The following is a 19,239-nucleotide window of genomic DNA, read 5'->3' as shown; positions in this document are numbered from 1 at the left end:
TTTGTGTTTTTCATCTCATGGATTGGGGCAGAAAAGAGGGAACTGTGCATTCAGTAGTGTCAGGCGTGGGATGCACTGTGATCATCTGGCCAGGCTGTGTTTGTGCACACATATATATTTAATTTTGGGGAGTTATTTCATGAAAAAATCTCATGGACTGCTGAGAAAGAACTCTTTATTTTCCTTCCAGTGTAGCATCTTCTTTCTTTAGTTCTTGTTACGTCATCCCTGCTACTTTATTATCCGAGCACATCAGATTCCCTGCTGTCTCTCAGTGGAGTCAGGGAAGAATCCTTGGGGAGCAAGAGACCAGTGGCCATCTCGCACAACACCTCCTTGGTATGCAGGTTTTCACAGAAAAGTCTCTTTAGAAAAGCTTCAGACCACCAACAGCAAAGGTTTCTGGCATGAGAGGCATGACAAAAAGGGGACGTGTTGTTCTGGCGTCCTTTTTGTCTCACAGAACCGAAAAGGCAGAGGTAGCTGGTTGCAGGTTGGTGGGAGAGAAGGAAGGTAACTGAGAAGTCACTGGTGGCAGCCTAGTGGTGATCTTTGCACCCAGGTGACATCTGAAAATCAGCAGTAAAAAGGGGCAGATCACTGCCTGAACTCTTTGTTACTGTTAGTAATTCAGTCATGAGTCTCAGGACGCTTGAAGGGCCTGAGATCCCACTTCCCAAGCCCTGGGATTGAGTGGTGATCTCGGTTTTTACAGGCAGTAAGAAACTGGAAGTGATGTCCTCACCTTTGCAACTGCAGAGCAAAATATTAGCAGAGTGCCCCCCGAGGGCTCACAAACCAGGTGGATAAAAAGGAGGAATGTAGAATCACAGAATAGAGTCCCACAGGGATGAAATCCAGCTCTTCCCCCTGCACAGAACATCCACAAGGCTCACACCATGGGTCTTCAAATGAGCAAACACTGATTTTTAGGGCCGTATGTGACTGCTGGAGCTCAGCAGAGCCCTCTTCCAGCAGCCAGGGAGGGTGGGAGCCTGCAGACAATCACCCACCCTCCCAAAGCTGGGGAACTCCCATCTCTTTTCTCCTTCCCTTCTCCTCTGCCGACAGGACCACGCGTTTCTGGCCGTCAGCAACAGAACTGGCAGGAGCACAGCCCACCCACGCTGAGCTCCCTGCCCCGAGTCTGGCTCAGGATTCCCCCACTCCCTGATCCTTGGCCCCCACACTCACAGCCATGGCCAGCTGGCCCAGCCTCCCCCTCGGCTTCCATCAGCCCCTGGGATCACACGGAGCCTCCTGGCCGCCCCAGGGCTGGGGATTGTCCCCACGGTGGCAGGGAGGAGATGCTGGGCTGCACCCTTGCTCCATTCCGTGCCACAGGGCCAGCATGGCAGGATGGAGTCACATGGTGGGCTGCTGTCCTTTCACAGAGCCACCGAGGCTGGAAAAGCCCTCCCAGCCCATCGAGCCCAAGATGTGCCCAGTGCCCACCTTGTCACTGAGTGCCACATCCAGGTGCTCCTTGGACACCTCCAGAGATGAGGACTCCATCACCTCCCTGGGCAGCCCCTTCCAGTCCTTGAATTTACACCCTTATGCACATTGTCCAGCCAAAGTGACCCCTGGAGAAGGTGGATTTCCTCAGAATTCTGCTTTTGGAGGGTGCCCTGAGCCTGTGCACTGCTGGAAGAAGGCAGGAGTGTGGCAGCCTAGACCTGCTCTCATGGCTGGGGAGCCTCATCTCAGCTGGGATGTGTCCCTTCAGGAGTTTCAGCCCTTCCCACACTTCCTGATGGATGTGGTGGCTACAGGCACTGCCTCACTCACAAGACTCAACTCCAGAAAGCTCAGGGAAGGAATTTGCACCAGCAGGAATGCTTGGCAGTGAGGACAGAGGGTCACTGTCCTTCCCTGTGGTGTCTGTCTGGCCTCCAGCCAGACATGATGGCACTGAGAGAGCTGATGGGCCCTGCTGCCCTCAACCATAACCCCAGTGCTGCCATGAAGAGGGTGGGAAGCCCTTCCCACAGCTCCAGAGTGGGGTTTCCACCAGGAAGAGTTGCCATGAGAGGGAGGGAAGTGGCTGGTGGGCATGATGTCCCTGGATTAGAGGTTGTGCCCAGATTTCTTGACTCCTGGTCCAGAAGGGACTTGGCTGGGTGCCTGGGGAAGGAAAGGAGGATCACAGCGGGTCAGCAGGGGCTGGCTTTCAGTTGCTTCTCTCAATTTTTGCTGCATTCAGCAGATCTCATCCTCTGCATCTCTACTGAGACCCCACAGACCTGGGCTGTGCTGCCCACCCTGCCCTCTCCTCTATTCCCAATGTTTGGTAGCTCGTGTTTCTGCTCAGCTGCTCTGGGAGGGTCTCCCAGGGAGAGGTTCCTCTGTCCTCCTGTCATTTGCTGGCAACATCTGTCCCCATGGGTCCTCACCTTCAGTGGCAACAGTGATGTGCCTAAAAACTAATAGAACAGAACAGAATCATTAGGTTGGAAGAGACCTTTAAGATCATTGAGTCCAGCCCAGCCCAACAGCTCAACTAAACCCTGTCCCCCAGTGCCACATCCAGGCTTTGTTAAACACACCCAGGGATGGTGACTCCACCACCTGCCACTTTACCACTCTTTCTATAAAAAACTTTTTCCTGACATCCAGCCTAATTTTTCCTTGATGCATGAGGCTGTTCACCTCCCTATGAGATGGACAAGCCCTTTTTTTCCCTGGGGAGCCCTGTGATGTGTGCCCTGAGCCGTGGCTGCCCTGACCTCTCTCTGGTTTGCAGGAAGCGTTATCGGTGGTGAGCGAAGACCAGTCCCTGTTCGAGTGTGCCTACGGATCACCCCACCTCGCCAAGACAGAGATGACGGCCTCCTCCTCCAGTGAATATGGGCAGACCTCCAAGATGAGCCCCCGTGTCCCCCAGCAGGACTGGTTGTCACAGCCCCCGGCCAGAGTCACCATCAAGATGGAGTGTAACCCCAACCAGGTTAACGGGTCAAGGTAATGAGGCTGGGGGTGGATCAAGAACAGGGATTTTTGTGATGGGTGTGGCTCAGTTGTCTAAATCTGTGTATTTAGCACCATTTTAGGTGTCTCAGGATATCCCATCTGGGCACTGCTGCCATCCCTGGAGGCTCCAGGTTGCCCTACCTTGACCTGCCAGCCGTGTTCAGGTGTTACAGAGGGTCTAAAATGGTGCTACAGGCACAGACTTCTCGTGAGCTTCTGCAATAGCTTTCCTCTGACTGCAGATAATTTTTGGATGTGAATTTGCTTTGCACACCAGGTGGAAGAGCACATATTAAAGTTAATAAAACGGGGATTTGCTGTAGCCTGGAGCACCACCATTGATCCATCAAAGGGCGTGGTGTGTGTGATCTAACACTCCATGGAAGTTGGCAAATCCAGCACTTTGGGCAGTTGTCTTTGCTCCAAAGATAACCAAATAAGGAAACACTGGAAGTAAAATCTTGTCATGGCAGAGGGATTGAGCTATTGATCTTTCCTTTTGTAATTACTGTAAACATAATGCCAAAAAGTGGAGCTGGATTTAAGAACTCATGCTGAAAAAACAACATAAATATGGAGGCAGGCAGGGGAGTAGAAAGGAGCAGAAAAATAAATAACTCAACAGGCAGTAGCCACAGAGTGTCTGTGTATTGACTGTTGTCTCAGGACATTTTTTGGGGAATGTCACTATAAAGCAGACTTGTATCAATTAGGCTGCAAAGATATTGCAGTGGATTTTTGGATATTGACTGGTGGCTTTCCCAAGCTTAACGAGCACCCTGTGGGACATCTGAAAAAACACAATGAAGTTTTTTTGCTTTTTTTTTTTTTAAGGAAGCTATCCAAACAAGTGCTTTCCTGTTTAAAATGCCTGACTGTCAAAACAATTTTCTTTGGTGTTGCTGAAGGGCAAAGGTCCAGAAGAGTCAGTTGCTGACAATTGTTGGTGATGTACCAGTGGAGCCTGTGCTTCACATCTCCCTGTCACAACCACCTGTGTTTTAATCTAGGGTCAGTTGTTCAGGAAAACCTCAGCCCTGGGCTCTGTGGTTGCTGTTCACACTTGCTGTGCTGATGTGATGAGCACCACAAGCAGGGCAAAGTGGTCTGCCAGCTTATCACACCCCCTCTGTTCTGTGGTGAGGATGGAAATTGTGCTGAAGTCAAATCAGGATTTCCAGTGAGCAGTCAAAGATTTGAGATACGTAGAAATAAATGGTGAGCTGAAGTTACCAAGAATTAGAGGAAGTTTTCTTGTAAGGCTGCTTATTCAGAAGTTCAGGTGTCTTTAATCTATTCCAGTGTCTTTTTAGTTTTTTTTTTTAATTTTGTGCTAAGCAGACGCACAGATATAATCATAAATGGTGTATTGATTCAAAATCAGTCTTACCTACTTCCTAAAATTGTCTGTAAGAGAACTGATGCATTTCTGTAAGAGAACTGATCACAGTTTCTCTCAGTGTAAATTCCATACAGTGCACTAGAGAAGATAATCAGAGTTAATTATTGCTGAGAGGTTTAGGTTGGATTTTAGGGAAAGGTTCTTCCCCAGAGGCTGCTGGCACTGCCCAGGCTCCCCAGGGAATGGGCACGGCCCCGAGGCTGCCAGAGCTCCAGGAGCCTTTGGCCAGCGCTGCCAGGGATGCCCAGGGTGGGATTTTGGGAGCTCTGAGCAGGGCCAGGAGTGGGACTGGATGATCCCTGTGGATCCCTTCCAACTCAAGATATTCCATGATTCTATATTTTCTCCTAGTTTTTGCTATTTTCTATTAGTATGTGCACGCACTGAAGCACTCAGGGTGATGCTCCCTGCACAGTCAATACCAGGAGGTGGCTGCACTTTCAGCTGCCAAAATTCCCTTTTGTGGAAAGAGGTGCCTGCATTTCCTTCAGAGCTGTCTGCACTATCCCCATGAAATGCTTGTGCTTGTGGGGAGGGACCCTTCATCAGGAACTGGAGTGCCAGGACACAGGGAATGGCTCCCACTGCCAGAGGGCAGGGCTGGATGGGATCTTGGCAATGAGGAATTGTTCCCTGGCACAGGGTGCCCAGAGCAGCTGTGGCTGCCCCTGGATCCCTGGCAGTGCCCAAGGCCAGGTTGGACACTGGGGCTGGAGCAGCCTGGCACAGTGGAAGGAGTTTGTTTATTAATCTTGAGGGTTTTTACAGCCTTCCCTGTTGAAAGATCAGTGCAAAGTTCCTAGATGGAGACAGCAAGGAAAATTTATACTTCAATACATTACCTAAGGCATGACTAGCTGAAAAAGGAAAAACAACAACAACAACAACAACAACAACAACAAAAAATCACAAACTACAAAAAAAAATATTAGCAGAAGGGCAAAAAATATTGCATGCTCATACGAAAAAGGAAAAACAACAACAACAACAACAACAACAACAAATCACAAGCTACAAAAAAAATATTAGCAGAAGGGCAAAAAATATTGCATGCTCATACTATAAACAAAAATAGTTAAAAAAATTATTGTCATTTAAAAAACACTGTTTATTTCATCAGATCAAAAAATCACAAACTACAAAAAAAAATATTAGCAGAAGGGCAAAAAATATTGCATGCTCATACTATACACAAAAATAGTTTTAAAAAATTATTGTCATTAAAAAAACACTTTTTTCATCAGACAAGTTTTATTTTATAGGGGCTCCTTACTCAGGCCTGAAAAAATAGATCTTAATACTACACCTTCAGTGGAGAACTAATGCTGCCAATCAACAAAAATAAATATGTTGTGGCATTTCTAAATCTCACATACATGTATGTAATATGTCGTGTTATTACACTCTGGGAATTGAAATGGGGTATTCCTGCCAGTTTTAGGGAAAACAAAATGTTTATCAGATTGTGTTACCCTGCCTTTCTTAGTTACTTTGCATTTTCTTTTCTGAAGAAGCCTTCCCCACTCTCTTCTTTTGCAATTAGAAACTCATTTCCTTAAATGACATTATTAAATGATGATATTTCCTCCCTTCTTAAAATGCTTTGTATGTTCAGTATTACCACAAGCAGTTCCTGGAGTGCTTGGAGCTGCATTTCATTTTTGATTAAAACTGTACCTGCTCTGTTTAGACCCATTCTAAAATCTGAGTTTTCCCAGAGAAGTCTAAAATACAACCCCACATTGCAGAGCTGTGCAAGTGCTGCCCTGAGGATCTCCAGGGTATCCCCTGTCCTCTCACATGGGCACCTGGATCTGAGTAATTCAGGATGCAAAGCAGGGAATGAGATCCCACAAAGTGGTGGCCAGGGAGAAGTTAACATACTGCAGTTTTTTGCTGTTCAGCTCTCCCTGTGTCAGAGCTTCCTGGCCGTATATTCTGTGCTTTGGAGGAGGGTATAAAATTTTGGGAGCATATTGAACCCCTCAGACATCCCCAGTAAAGCACCCACTCAGAGAAGGAATGTGCCCCCTCTGCTAGGACTTTCCCCAGACATACTTTGGCTGTAATTGCCCTACATTAAATTCCAAAAGTTAACAGCCTCAGAGCTGGCATTCCTGTGAATACCAGAAAAATGCCATTAGAATGAAATTAAAGGGTTATTTTCAGTGTGCTGCACAGAGATTAGCTACCCATTTTTCTTTAACAATAACAGTATTTTTCAAGATAACCCCTGCAGCCCAGCACCACAAAATACAGTCTGGGGGCTTACCTTAAATTAAATAAAGCAAGAAAAGTTTAAATTAAAGCTGTCGTTTACCTGGCTGTTGTTGCATATATAATACAGGTTGTCACAGGTGGTATCAAATTGAGTTTCTCTAAGTACATTAATTCTGTTCCTTCCAGGTACATAAATCTAATGAGACCTTTTGTGCTACACTACAGTCAATTTTTCAGTCCTGTTTGCTGCTATTTATTGCTCCTGGGTCAGGAAAAAGATTCACCCTGCAGTATAAATCTGAAGGTTGCATATGCCACACTGGTACTTTGCTGCTTATTGTTCTTTGTGTATTCCATCAAATTAGGCATGAGCAATTCTACCACAATGACTGCAATTCATGTCATGCATTTAGGGAGAAATTCACTCTGTGGAAATGCTCTCATGAGGCTCTGGGTATTGTTTAAACAACATTTATAAATCCATGGATTTCCCAGTGGTCTTGGAATACACTCACCCACTGGGCTTTGCTGTGCCCAGGGGTGGGACTACAAAAAGGTAGCTTGGAATAATGACATTTACTGTAGGTAATCCATCTTTTCAGGCAGGTTGAAGTGGAACACAGAGTCTTATTCAGGCCACAGATAAATTTCTCTTGCCATGAGCAGCGTGATGATTTCATTGAAGAAGTATTTTGAAAGCTAACTGCAGTGAAAGCACAGCAGAAGCTTTCCAACATCAGCTTGGCTGATAGAGAAGTTTTAAAGAAATGCCAGAAATAATTAGTTGTCCTTAGGATTTAATCATGTGCAAAATGTTGATTTAAGTGCTACCAGTTGTTGCTTGAAAACCATTTGAGAATTAAATTATCACTTAATACATCTTTTGTGTTGGCTCTTTTGGGAAACACCATTTTTCTTTGCATGTAACTGCCTGAATTTTCATCAAAGAGCCTCTGTACTCTCCAGGTTCAGAATGTCTGACACACTGGAGGACTTTTCAGAGTCCAGGGTGAACATAAGTTTCTTTGCTGATTTTTTTTTTTCTCTTTCCCTTGATGTAAAGTCTCCTAAGGAGTAGATTCTTTGTGCTATACAAGCCAGCAAATTGGAATGGGGAGCCCCTGAGGTACCTTGTACTGCCAAGATGTGTGACAGCTGCTGTGCCCAGGCACTGGGGAGGGAGAATTCATCCATGTGGAGCTCTGTATTCCAACAGATCCATCCCGCTCCCAGGATCCAGGCTGGCAGGCTTTAAGTTGTAGGAGGCATCTCTGCATCATGGTGTGATACTGGTGGATCTAATTAAGCATTTAAGCAGCTCCACACAATCACTGAATCATTGAATTGTTGGGGTTGGAAGGCACCTCTGGAGATCATCCCTGTTGCCAAGGCAGAGTCACCTTGAGCAGGGGACACAGGAACACATCCAGGTGGGTTTGGAATGTCCCCATAGAGGGAGACTCCTTGTTCTCCCTGGGCAGCAGTTCCAGTGCTCTGCCATCCACAAAGTAAAGAAATTCTTCCCCCCGTGGAGGTGGAACTTCTTGTGGTTCCATTTGTGGCCATTGCTGCTCATCCTGTCACTGGAAATTCTGGCCCCATCCTCTTGCCCCCCACCTGGTGAGTGTCAGCACTTGGAGGGACAGGGCTGATGTGCATCCACCCCCCTGACATCACTTGTTTGCCCAAGGAAAACAATCACTTGTTTTTCCAGCTCTGGAGCACAGCCCCGTGGCAGGGGCGCGATGCCACGTCCCTTCCACATCTGGTGGCACACCACTGGCATCCAGCCTGGCATTCCTGGGAAAGCTCAGCTCAGACTAAGCAATAAGCCCGGCCCAAAGCCCCCAACAGCCATGGGATTCTGTCTCCAGTGCTGCCATGATGATTTTTGTCGCCCTGTTTTTCCAAGTTCTTCTAAGCCTTCTGATGTTTACATTCTTGTAACGAACTTCCTCACAGACTTGATGTAAATAATTAATTGTTTTGCATTCTTCTCTAGAGGAAGAGAAATTTGATGGACTGTTGGTTTGTCCACTGTCATTGGAGGGGTGGCACTGTCATCCTCCAATCCACTGTCACTTTTGAAATTCTATAAATGTTGGAGTCAGAATTAAACTTTCCCTCTTTTTTACCTTGGGGATTCCTGTGTCCGCATCATTCTATTTTGTGTCCTAGAGTGACAGATTTTTGTTACCTTTTAATTAATCTACCTTTTATATATTCTTAATACTCTTAGCATACATACTTGTAATTCTTTAAACCTAACATCTTAACATAATCCTAATAATCTACTAAGATAAAAAACCAAGCATCCTAAAAACCTCACAATTAAAAACCAAAAAACCTTATGCTGTCTTAAAAAGCCAAAGCCCCCTCTAAAACATATCATATAAACTAAAATTAAAGCTATCTAAAAAAAATACTTTAAAATAGAAAAATGTCATGCTATTCATTTAAGCCTCTCATTAAAACATCTTTGTTAAATATCTAATTTACAAAATCTATACAATTGTATATGCAGTCTATTATATATATAAATTTCAGCATATTCCACCTTAACAAATTATTACACCATAAAAATCCTGTTAAATATTAAAATAAAAACCCTTTATCCCTTAACTCTTAATACTAAAACTAAAGAAAAGGCATCACCAGCAGAGTGAGTCCCTACTGCATCTCAGGGCAGAGCTGGGAGATGTGTCCTAAGAGGATGATTCTCCTTATTGGAGCTGCCTGTGTAAAATATTATTAATCTGGGGTAAGAAGACATTGATTATCTCAGACTGATAATCCTTTTCCCCACTGACTGGGTGGTTGGTGGAGTGGCTGCCTACCAAGCTGGAAAAATGGCAAAGTCAGGATGTGTGACTGCTTCAAGAAGCTCCTCTTTGCTCTGAAAATCCACCAGCTTAACACGAGCACTTGCGTGTGTGTGTGTGGGCATGGTTTGGCTCTGTTCTTGAGGCAAACATGTTGCCAAGGGGAAAAACAAACTCAGCTCTAACAAACTCACTAATACTACAACTATTTTGGTTTTTTGGAAGCTTTTTGGGGGGTGCTGGGCTGGCAGGTGTTAAATAAGAAGCTTTCCAGTCCAGGATAATGGGCTCATTCATAATTATCACTGCTACATTTGGGACTGACCACTGAATTCCCAGCAACCAAAGGCTTTCAGCTGGGCAGTGAAATAGAAAAATAGTCTTCAAATAATGACATAGGACCCCACAAGAGTTGTGATCACTGTCATTATTGAAGACTATTGCCATCCTTGATTTTTTGTTTCCTGTTTACTGTGTCCAGAGCACATAGAGCTAGTGGTGAGTTTTCTTTCTCCTCTGCCCTGTCATTAGTGGGTGTTTCATTTTGATCAGGGCAGCATCAGTGGGGTTGTTCAGTATTTAAAGTTTAGGAATAGCTCTTTAAGACCAAACAGAAGGTAAGGAAAAGTGGCTAATCATGAGCTTTAGCATTTTGCACCCTCAGAGCCCCTTAGTGCTAATCATGAAAATCAGCAGACATTCCACAGACATGGGGGATTATGGTTTCCATACAACATGTCACTTCTGTTTATGCCTGGTGTGCTCTATTTTCCTAACTTTCTATATGATCCCTGCCCACAAAAGAAGGCACGTGTGGTTTGGGAAGGGCCCCATCTCCTGGTATTTCATATTTCACAAAACCACAAATACAACAGCCTTAAAAGCTCTTGAAATGAAATACAATTTGAGAAATGTAATCCATTACCATCATAATAGAATTTCTATAAAAATAATAAAAGAAAAACAAGAGAAAATAGGTCCTGAAAGTTATAGGCCAACTGGGAAGTCGTTGTGGCTTTGGCCTAGCTATCACCATGTCAAACCTCAGCCTTGTCCCAGGCAGCAATCTAATTGTAAATTATGTATATACAGAACATCATTTCTTAGCTTTGGCTTTTCATGACCCCCTTCCCTGCTTTCCCTTTCTTCACTCCAACCTGACACGTAAGAAATATTGAAGTGTTTGCACTAATGGAGAAATGACAACGTGCAGTCAAACTTAAACCAGCTGTTTCCCCACGCTGGGAGCACAAAGAGCCAGGCAGGGAATATTTATAGCTTGACTGGCCTCTAGTGAGCCAGACTCTGACTGCCTGCATTTGCCACCATGGCCTTGAGGCTGGAAGCAGCTGTGGCTTGCAGGATAGCTGGGGAAAGCTAAGGGGAAGAAAATAAGAAAGAAAATGAAAAGATTGAATTAGCCAGTTATTGTTTGATTGGAGATGAGTGGTTGCTGTGTGTACAGCTCAGGAAAGAAGCACCTTCTGTTGTGTTTGCAGAAAGGCAACAGCTCTGTCACAGGAGAAAGGAGCCACCTTTCACTGGCTCCAGGTGACATCTCTGAGCGCTGTGTGTACAGCTCAGGAAAGAAGCACCTTCTGTTGTGTTTGCAGAAAGGCAACAGCTCTGTCACAGGAGAAAGGAGCCAGAGGTGGCTCCAGGTGATATCTCTGAGTGACCCTGGGCCAGCCCCACATAACCCTGAGCACCTGCCAAGCCCAGGGCACCCCATACAGGGGTGTTTTCCCCAGGTTTGAGTGCTCTGTTTGCAGGGGGATGGCCCATTCCAGCCTCTCCGTGGCCTGCTGGGGCGGCTGGACCGTGCAAAGCCCAACATGGAGCAGGGCAGTGCCGTGACTGAGTGGCCATGGGGGGGCTGCACTTTTTTTTCTTTTTTTTTTGTCTTCTTAGGACTGCTTTTTCAGTCCTAAGCGAAGATTAGCAGAGTGTCAACATGGTTTCAGCACCAGTTTAAGCAGCTTTAGCCAGTGGTGTGTTTCTGAGGGACTTCCCTGCCTTCCACAGACCTGGCAGTTTGTTCCCACCCTGGCCATCCCTTCTCCAGTTTTTACTACCCATTTATTTACTTCTCTGTGTACAGCTCCCAGCCCAGGTCACTGAGCAGTTGGGCAAGAGCCTGTGGGAGCAGATCTTTCAACCAGTGTGAGTTTTCTGGCATTTTCATGCCTCTGTCGTGCTGGAGTTTTCTGTGGGAAATTTTGCTCTCACAAGAAGTCTTGGAAGGGAATCCAGAGGAGTCTCCAGGATGAGCAGAGGGATGGAGCAGCTCTGCTGGCAGGAAAGGCTGGCACAGCTGGGATTGTTCAGCTGCACAGGAGAAGCTTTGGGCTGAGCTCAGGGTGGCCTTGCAGGGCCTGAAGGAGCCCCAGGAAACCTGGAGAGAGACAATTTCCAGGGCATGCAGGGACAGCACACAGGGAATGGCTCCCAACTGAAAAATTACAAGTTTAGGTGGGATGTTGGGAAAAAATCCTTCCCTGGCAAGGTGGGCAGGCCCTGGCACAGGGTGCCCAGAGCAGCTGTGGCTGCCCCTGGATCCCTGGCAGTGCCCAAGGGCAGGCTAGACACTGGGGCTTGGAGCAGCCTGGCGCAGTGGAAGGTGTCCCTGCCATGGCAGGGGGTTGGAACTGGATGATTTTGAAGGTCCCTTCCAACCCAACCCATTCTGGGATTCTGTGGTTCTCTTGACTGATGCCTCCAGAACCACCCTGGAAGTGCTTTTCAGAGTTCCAGCACAGGCTCCTTCTCACCTGGGAGCCTCTGGATGTCCCCATTGCCCTTCAAACTAATAAATTTTGGGAAAGTTTGAGTTTTTTTCTTGATGGGCCACTTTTCCAGTGACAAACTCCTTGGGGGAGGAAGCACTGACCAAGTTTACCACAACCTGAGTGGCTGCAGTGAATGAGAATGAGGCTGAGCAAGCTTTGCAATGCCCTCAGTATGAGCTGACCTGGTAGCATCCTCTGTAATTCAAGCTCTGCTTGCTAAATAAACTTAAGAAGACCTGTAGATATTTGGAGAATACATTTTTTCTCATTTATTTCCCTCTGAAACTTAGAAATATTGAACAGAGGCATGTATATTAAGGGAATGACACATGTAGGGTTTTGCTGATTCCTAATCTGAATTTCTCTGGCACCTTGCATTTCAGCACAACACAGGTGTTTTATGTCACCTGGGGAAAATAGTAGCATAGTGAAAAGGAAAAAATGTGTTTCATACACTTATTTATGAACTTACATCTGCTTTCATCAGAGTCAATGACTGGCAAAACTCCAGTCAGCTTCAGTAGGAATGGGTGATAAATTTAGCTATCAAATCAGCTTGATTTTAAGTAACCCTGCTTTAAGGTGAGGCTTTCAGGTCTAAGGAAAAAATACTTTCTCAGCAGACATTTATCATGTCAAGACTGGACAAAGTGTTCTTGGGTACCATGACTGTGTGTGTAGTCTTACCTCTTTTTATTTTTTAAATTGTTTTATTTTTTGTAAATTCCAGGTGTAACACAGTATATTTACAAAGGGCAAAAATAACAGGCAGCCGTGAAGAAAAACATCTCTGGTTTCATTTCAGACCTGGAGCTGGGGATGAATCACTGCAGAGCTGCACCCTTCATTCTGGGTACACTTTCCAAAAGCTGCTTTTCCACCCTGCTCCCCCGGTGGTACAGAAATAAAGCAGACTCACAGAAAATCCTTAAAAAAACCCCTTTGTAGACAGTCACTCTCTTGTTGTTCTGGGCACTAGAAACACCATTTTCTAGCGTCTGCTTGCATTTTCAGTTTTGCTTTCTGTGCTGTAGAAGTTTGTTCCAGGCAGTTGAGTTAAGCCCTGGCTCAGCGGTTTAGGGCACACACTCAATTTGAAGTACCAGAGTAGTCCTGTTAAATCCCATGGAGTTGATTCCATGCCTGAAATTAAGCGTGGCCTTAGGAGATTTGATGGATGGGGGATTTGCTTGTCCACCCAGTGAGCTAAAGGGACAAAACTCTTGACCATCTGCTTCTGGATTTTAATGAAAAGTTATGACTTATTTATGATCTTCTTCCCCACCCCTGTGTGTTTATATTCGGATCAGAAAACCATCTCAGAAGCCCTGTCAGATTGCCAAAAGCTCTGTGCTACTGGATCTTCCACATCATTTACTGCTCAGTGTTTACAAGAGTGTTTTTAATGCACCACTGCTTGTAGAAGTGCTGTAGGCTGCTACTGATTGATTTTTCACTTTGGAGTCCCTTTAGCCCAAGTTTCTTTCCCCAGAAAAAAAAAAAATTAAATAACTGTGCTAGTTAAAGTAAAGGATGTTGCTAGCTCTCTGTTTCCTAAAAATTCAGTGAATGGGCCAAATAGTTCTTTGTAACAGAATTGCTTTTGGGAGTTGGGGTCACATCTGCACAGGTATGAGGGCAGGTGGTGGAGGATGTTTCCAAATGTCCATAATTTAAAGTACAGGCTCGCTCACACATTTATGTTATTTGTATTTGTGGAAGGGAAGCAGAAAAAGGCAACATTTCACTCACAAGGAATCATCACAAAAGCTCTCCTTCAGATTTTATGTCTGAAACAAAAAGCAGCTTTGTTTTGCTCTGCTCTGTTTGGACAGAAATGGGCTGCATCCCAGGGTTATATTTAGTGGTGTGTGGTAGGAGAGCAAAACTAAACCTGAGAAAATATTGCCCAAGTGCTCTGGCTGTGAGAGGAAGGGCTGAATTCACCACCACGCAGTGGCAGGTGCTGACTGTGTTTTCCCTCATGGTTGTTTTTCAGTCCTGGGGCTGACAGAGCACTTGCAGGGCTTTTACACAGGGCAGATTTCATAGGGGGTGTCTTTAGAGGCATCCTGGAAAAAGTGTGTGGAGCCAACATTTTCCAGGCAACACTGAAGGCCCTCTTCCTTCTCCTAAAGATGATGTTGCCAACCATTGAATGATCTCTGTGATATATTTTGTTTTTTAACTGAAAATCAGCAGCAGTTGATTTATTTTCCTTAATACCTACCTTAACCCAGAAGGGTAAAATTAGTAGAAATATTGCATAGAAAAAATAATGGTATACTTCGTATTTTCTTTTAGTATTTAAGATGTACACTAATTTTTCAGCTTTCCAAGTGCTGGTTCTTTTTTTAAAACACTCATGTGAGAGTTATAACTGGATTAGTTCCTGAACCATGATAGTGCTGAGCAGTCAACACAAGTGAGTCACAGGGCTTTGAAGGGGCTCCAGGAGAGCTGGAGAGGGACTTTGGAAAGGGCCTGGAGGGAGTGGACAAGGGGAATGGCCTTAAACTGCCAGAGGGCAGGGCTGGATGGGATATTAGGAATTAGGAATTGTTCCCTGGCAGGGTGGGCAGGGACTGGGATGGAATTCCCAGAGCAGCTGTGGCTGCCCCTGGATCCCTGGCAGTGCCCAAGGCCAGGTTGGACACTGGGGCTGGAGCAGCCTGGCACAGTGGAAGGTGTCCCTGCCATGGCAGGGGTGGCACTGGGTGATCTTTAAATTCCCTTCCCAAACAACCCATTCTGAAATTCCATGATTCCATGAATCTATGACTTGCCTCTTGTTTAGTGAGACCACAGCACAATTCAGGAGTTAAATGGCAGACTAAAGGAAAGCTTGTTAGTAATGAGGTATTGCTGAAGAAACCAAACCCCAGCTAACACCCTTCTTCCCTTGCCAAACAAACTCTTTACATTTAAAGGTATTCCCCATGGCTGAGTTCTTTATTTTGATTTTTGTAACAATTTTTCTCCCTCTGATGAAACACGTTGTAGACATTAAATTAAGGGACAAATATGTCTGTGTCTGCCAGAAAGAAAACTGTGATGCAATTAAAATGCCATTAGGGAACCCCCTGTGGGATGTTAAACCTAAAGACTCTATTCAGAAAGCAAAGCCAAAATTAAAGAGGTGTCTGGTTGCAGATCCTCTGCAGATTTCCCTGTCTTGACTACAGTACCATGGAGACTGAGCCAGTCAGGAGCTGAAAGGTTTTTCCAGTCGTGCGTGTGGTATTTTGAATCATGGCTTTGGCAAATATTCCCTTTTTTGTGAGCCTGACGTAGAAATGTGAATACATTGCATGACATGAAGTGCAACTGAGTGTGGAACAACGATATGGCAGTGGAGGTGGGCAGCTCTCCAAGCCCTGGACTGCTTGGATAATGGCAACTAAGAATAGTTTTTCCCCCAGAAATATGCAATAAGTGCATTTCTGTGTTTCTCAGTTGTCTGTGAGGTGTTTGGAGAGGGAAATGCAGCTCCTTGCAGCCACCAGGCTGAACAAGCTCATGACCAAGCCTCCATTCCATGTCTGGAATTAAATAATTAGCATTTATAATTTCTGGAGAGATATGAGAGCCTGATCCTTTGGTAGCAGAAATGAATATATGGTCCATTGAACCTGGTTGGTGTTTTTAGACAACTGAAGGAATCTGCAGAGTCCCTGGGTGGGGGGTCCTGGGTTTTCCAGGGGCTCAAATCCCAGTTTTCCACTTCATTCCAGGTGATTCTCTTCTGGTGATATTAATAAGGACTGGAATAATGATGGAACCACACCTTTCTTGTGTACCTAGGAATTCTCCAGATGACTGCAGCGTGGCAAAAGGAGGGAAGATGGTGAGCAGCTCAGACAGTGTTGGGATGAACTATGGAAACTACATGGAGGAGAAGCACGTTCCACCCCCAAACATGACGACCAACGAACGAAGAGTCATTGTGCCAGCAGGTTAGACCCTCTACACCAAAACTGCAAGCTGAAAAAGCTGCATTTCCCTCAAGCCCACTAAGATTGTTTGAGAGGGTTTGGAGAAAAGTGGTGATCAGGAGGAAAAGAGCAGTAATTTGTAGGGGTTATTGAGAGAATGAGCTGAGGAGGATCAGTGAGGACACCTCCTCAATCTGTTCTTCCCATTTCAGCAGCAGAATGGGCTGATGTGAGGCACTCAGATCTTATCTGACTCCTGTATCTCCTTCTTGGAGGATTTCACCCTAAAATGAGCAAAAGGAAGAAGCACCTCCATTTCTTATCCCTTGGACAAGCTGGGTGCAGGGTATGTGGGAGAGAGAAAGAAAGGATCCCTGTAGCACAGGTTATCTTTGAAAATACCAAAAAGTAGCTTCTGTGGCATCAAACAGGGCATGAAGAGCCTTTATGTGGGTTATCCCCTGAGTCTGGGCAGCATAAAACATTTTAATAAGCAAACTGACAACTCCTCTGCAATGTAAGAGCACAATTGAGAAATTTTTGGTCAGCCTTGTCAGGCTTGGCTGTGGGATTCAACAGTTGATGGGACAAGAAGGCTGCTGCCTTCTGCAAAATATTCTGCAAAGGCTGCTGCCTTCTTGGCACTTCTGGCTGCCTTGTCCTCCGAACAAACCTGGAACATTTTGCAGAATAATCAGTGTGCCTGTTTCCAAGTCACAGCATCATGGCATCTGTGGGTGTTCCCAAACCACAGGATGTGCACAGGGTAAACTCAACACCTGCATTCAGGAGGGAATTTTTTGCTGCTGGTTCCTCTCCAGCAGAGAGGTGCTTGTGTGAAATATTTCTGCCTCTGCCATGTTGCTTAATGTTATTACAGTTTTTCAGTTGCTTAGACATGCAAGAGTACTGACTGTGGCCAATTTTGCAAGCTGTGATTATTTCAGTTATTTGTCAAGAAAGGTGTGGACAAATCTGCTGCAGTGTCCTCTGCAGTGGTATTGTCAATTCTGTTCTGGAGACAGGAGAGTGATGCTCTGAATAAAAAATGTCCTGCCAACACTGAAACACAGAGCTTTTGAATGTTCTCCTAAAACATTTCTCTCCCTGGTGTTTGGCACTTTTTTTAAAAAAAAGATGTTTAGTAATTCTTAGCATGGTTAGCTCAGCAAGGGATTTTTTTATTTAGTGTGTTCCCGGAGGTGTGTTTGAGGTGGGTTTGAATGACTATCAAGGAGCAAGATGGTCACAGTCTTGCCATTTTGAGGTCACTTGAAGAAATTAATGGGCAAAAATCGGTAGTTTTTTATTTTTGCTTAGGCAGTGTGCACGTCATGTAGTAAAGTTAGAAGTCAAATTTCCAGCTGTGGTAACTTTCTATTTATCATAATTAAGGTATGTTTAAAAATTACAGACATAATGAAAATATTTTGGTAAATTTCTTGGTTTGGTTGTTTACTTCAGAGAAAACGGAAGGTCTCAGAGTTCTTTGCTGTAGATGTGGACAATCCCATCCAGACCTAAGATTTCCTACCAGACTTGCATCCCTCTATATTCCTGCTTATTTCATATCAGATGGAGATGTTATTTTAAGTGTTTTTTGGAGGAATTCAGGAAGTCTCCACCTCTTTCAAACCAGCCTGAACAACAGTGAAAACAGAGGGAATGGCACTGAAGTTAAGCCATAGAAAAGCTATTTAGGCTGCCATTCATATCCCAGATTTTCATGGGATGAACAGCAGCTAGTTGACCTCCACGTGCTCCATTCTCAGCCTTGAGAATATCACAAAATCACAGAGTCATTAAGATGATAAGGAATAAAGTCTTGAAGAATTTTTTCCTCTTGGCTTTAATCTTTTCTCTGCAAAAAGTACAAATTCTTTGTGTTATGAGCTGAGGGACCTTTGTGTTGGTTCCTTACTCAAGAACAAGGGAAAACAGAATGGGAGAGAAATAGAAAATGAGGTTTTTAGAGGGAAAATTTAAAAAAAAACCTTAAATGAAAATTAAGGATTCATTAAAAAACATTTTGCTAGAAATCTCAACTGTTTGGGGCTCTTTTTCCCCAGATGGTTTTGCCAATACTTCAGGTTTTGCCAATATTTCAGGTGTTGAGTACAAACCACACAGGAGTTGCAATGTACAACACAGCAGTCTGGGGAAAAAAAAATCAGAATATTTTAATATTCTAATACTATTAACTAGAGACCCACTCTAGTCTGTGAAATAGCTGCCCAAATCTGTGAATGCTTATTTAGCCTGTACCCAAGAAAGATTCTTCTAGACAGGAGTGGAGATTTCACTTGAATAAAGATAAGGATTGAACAGAGAGTTTTGAAACTTGTTTAGCTCTAGCATGCAGTGCTGTCAGTGGGCCAGAAGCTCTGTTAGAAAGAGCTAAAAACAATGGCTAAAAAGGCCTAAAAACAATGAGGCAGAAGAGCTGAGTGGGAGAAGGAGCTTACTCATAGATTTCACAGAATCATTGGGTTGGAAGAGACCTTCAAGACCATCGAGTCCAACCCAGCCCCAAGAGCTCAACTAAATCCTGGCCCCCAGTGCCACATCCAGGCTTTGTTAAACACACCCAGGGATGGTGACTGCACCACCTCCCCCGGCAGCCATTCCAGAACTTTATCACCCTTTCTGTGAAAAACTTTTTCCCTAACATCCAACCTGTATTTCCCTTGTTCCTTGTCCCTTTGTTGTTAGCACTCGTGGGCCAGAAGCTCTGTTAGAAAGAGCTAAAAACAATGGCTAAAAAGACCTAAAAACAAGGAGGCAGAAGAGCTGAGTGAGAGGAGCTCACTCATAGATTTCACAGAATCATTGGGTTGGAAGAGACCTTCAAGACCATCGAGTCCAACCCAGCCCCAAGAGCTCAACTAAATCCTGGCCCCCAGTGCCACATCCAGGCTTTGTTAAACACACCCAGGGATGGTGACTGCACCACCTCCCCCGGCAGCCATTCCAGAACTTTATCACCCTTTCTGTGAAAAACTTTTTCCCTAACATCCAACCTGTATTTCCCTTGTTCCTTGTCCCTTTGTTGTTAGCACTCAGAGCTCTCAGCTCCCCACAGCTGTTCTCCCTTGCAC

General features: G+C 44.9%; 1 protein-coding gene across 5 annotated transcripts in view; it reads left to right on the top strand.

Annotated features, from left to right (window-relative positions):
* The window catches only part of ERG (ETS transcription factor ERG), a 103,060-nt gene that overhangs the window by 67,950 nt on the left and 15,871 nt on the right, over positions 1-19,239 (top strand). For all 5 annotated transcript variants that reach the window (XM_041399832.1, XM_041399830.1, XM_041399833.1 and 2 more), the window contains exons 2-3: positions 2,747-2,964; positions 16,011-16,162. In XM_041399832.1, coding sequence (XP_041255766.1) covers positions 2,747-2,964; positions 16,011-16,162 — 370 coding nt within the window. The remainder of the gene's footprint in view (positions 1-2,746; positions 2,965-16,010; positions 16,163-19,239) is intronic.

Source organism: Onychostruthus taczanowskii, unplaced genomic scaffold (genome assembly GCF_017590055.1).
Source record: "Onychostruthus taczanowskii isolate IOZ18803 unplaced genomic scaffold, ASM1759005v1 scaffold17, whole genome shotgun sequence".
NCBI lineage: Eukaryota > Metazoa > Chordata > Aves > Passeriformes > Passeridae > Onychostruthus > Onychostruthus taczanowskii.
Note: the sequence above shows the minus strand (reverse complement) of the source record. Positions and strands in the feature narration are given on the sequence as shown.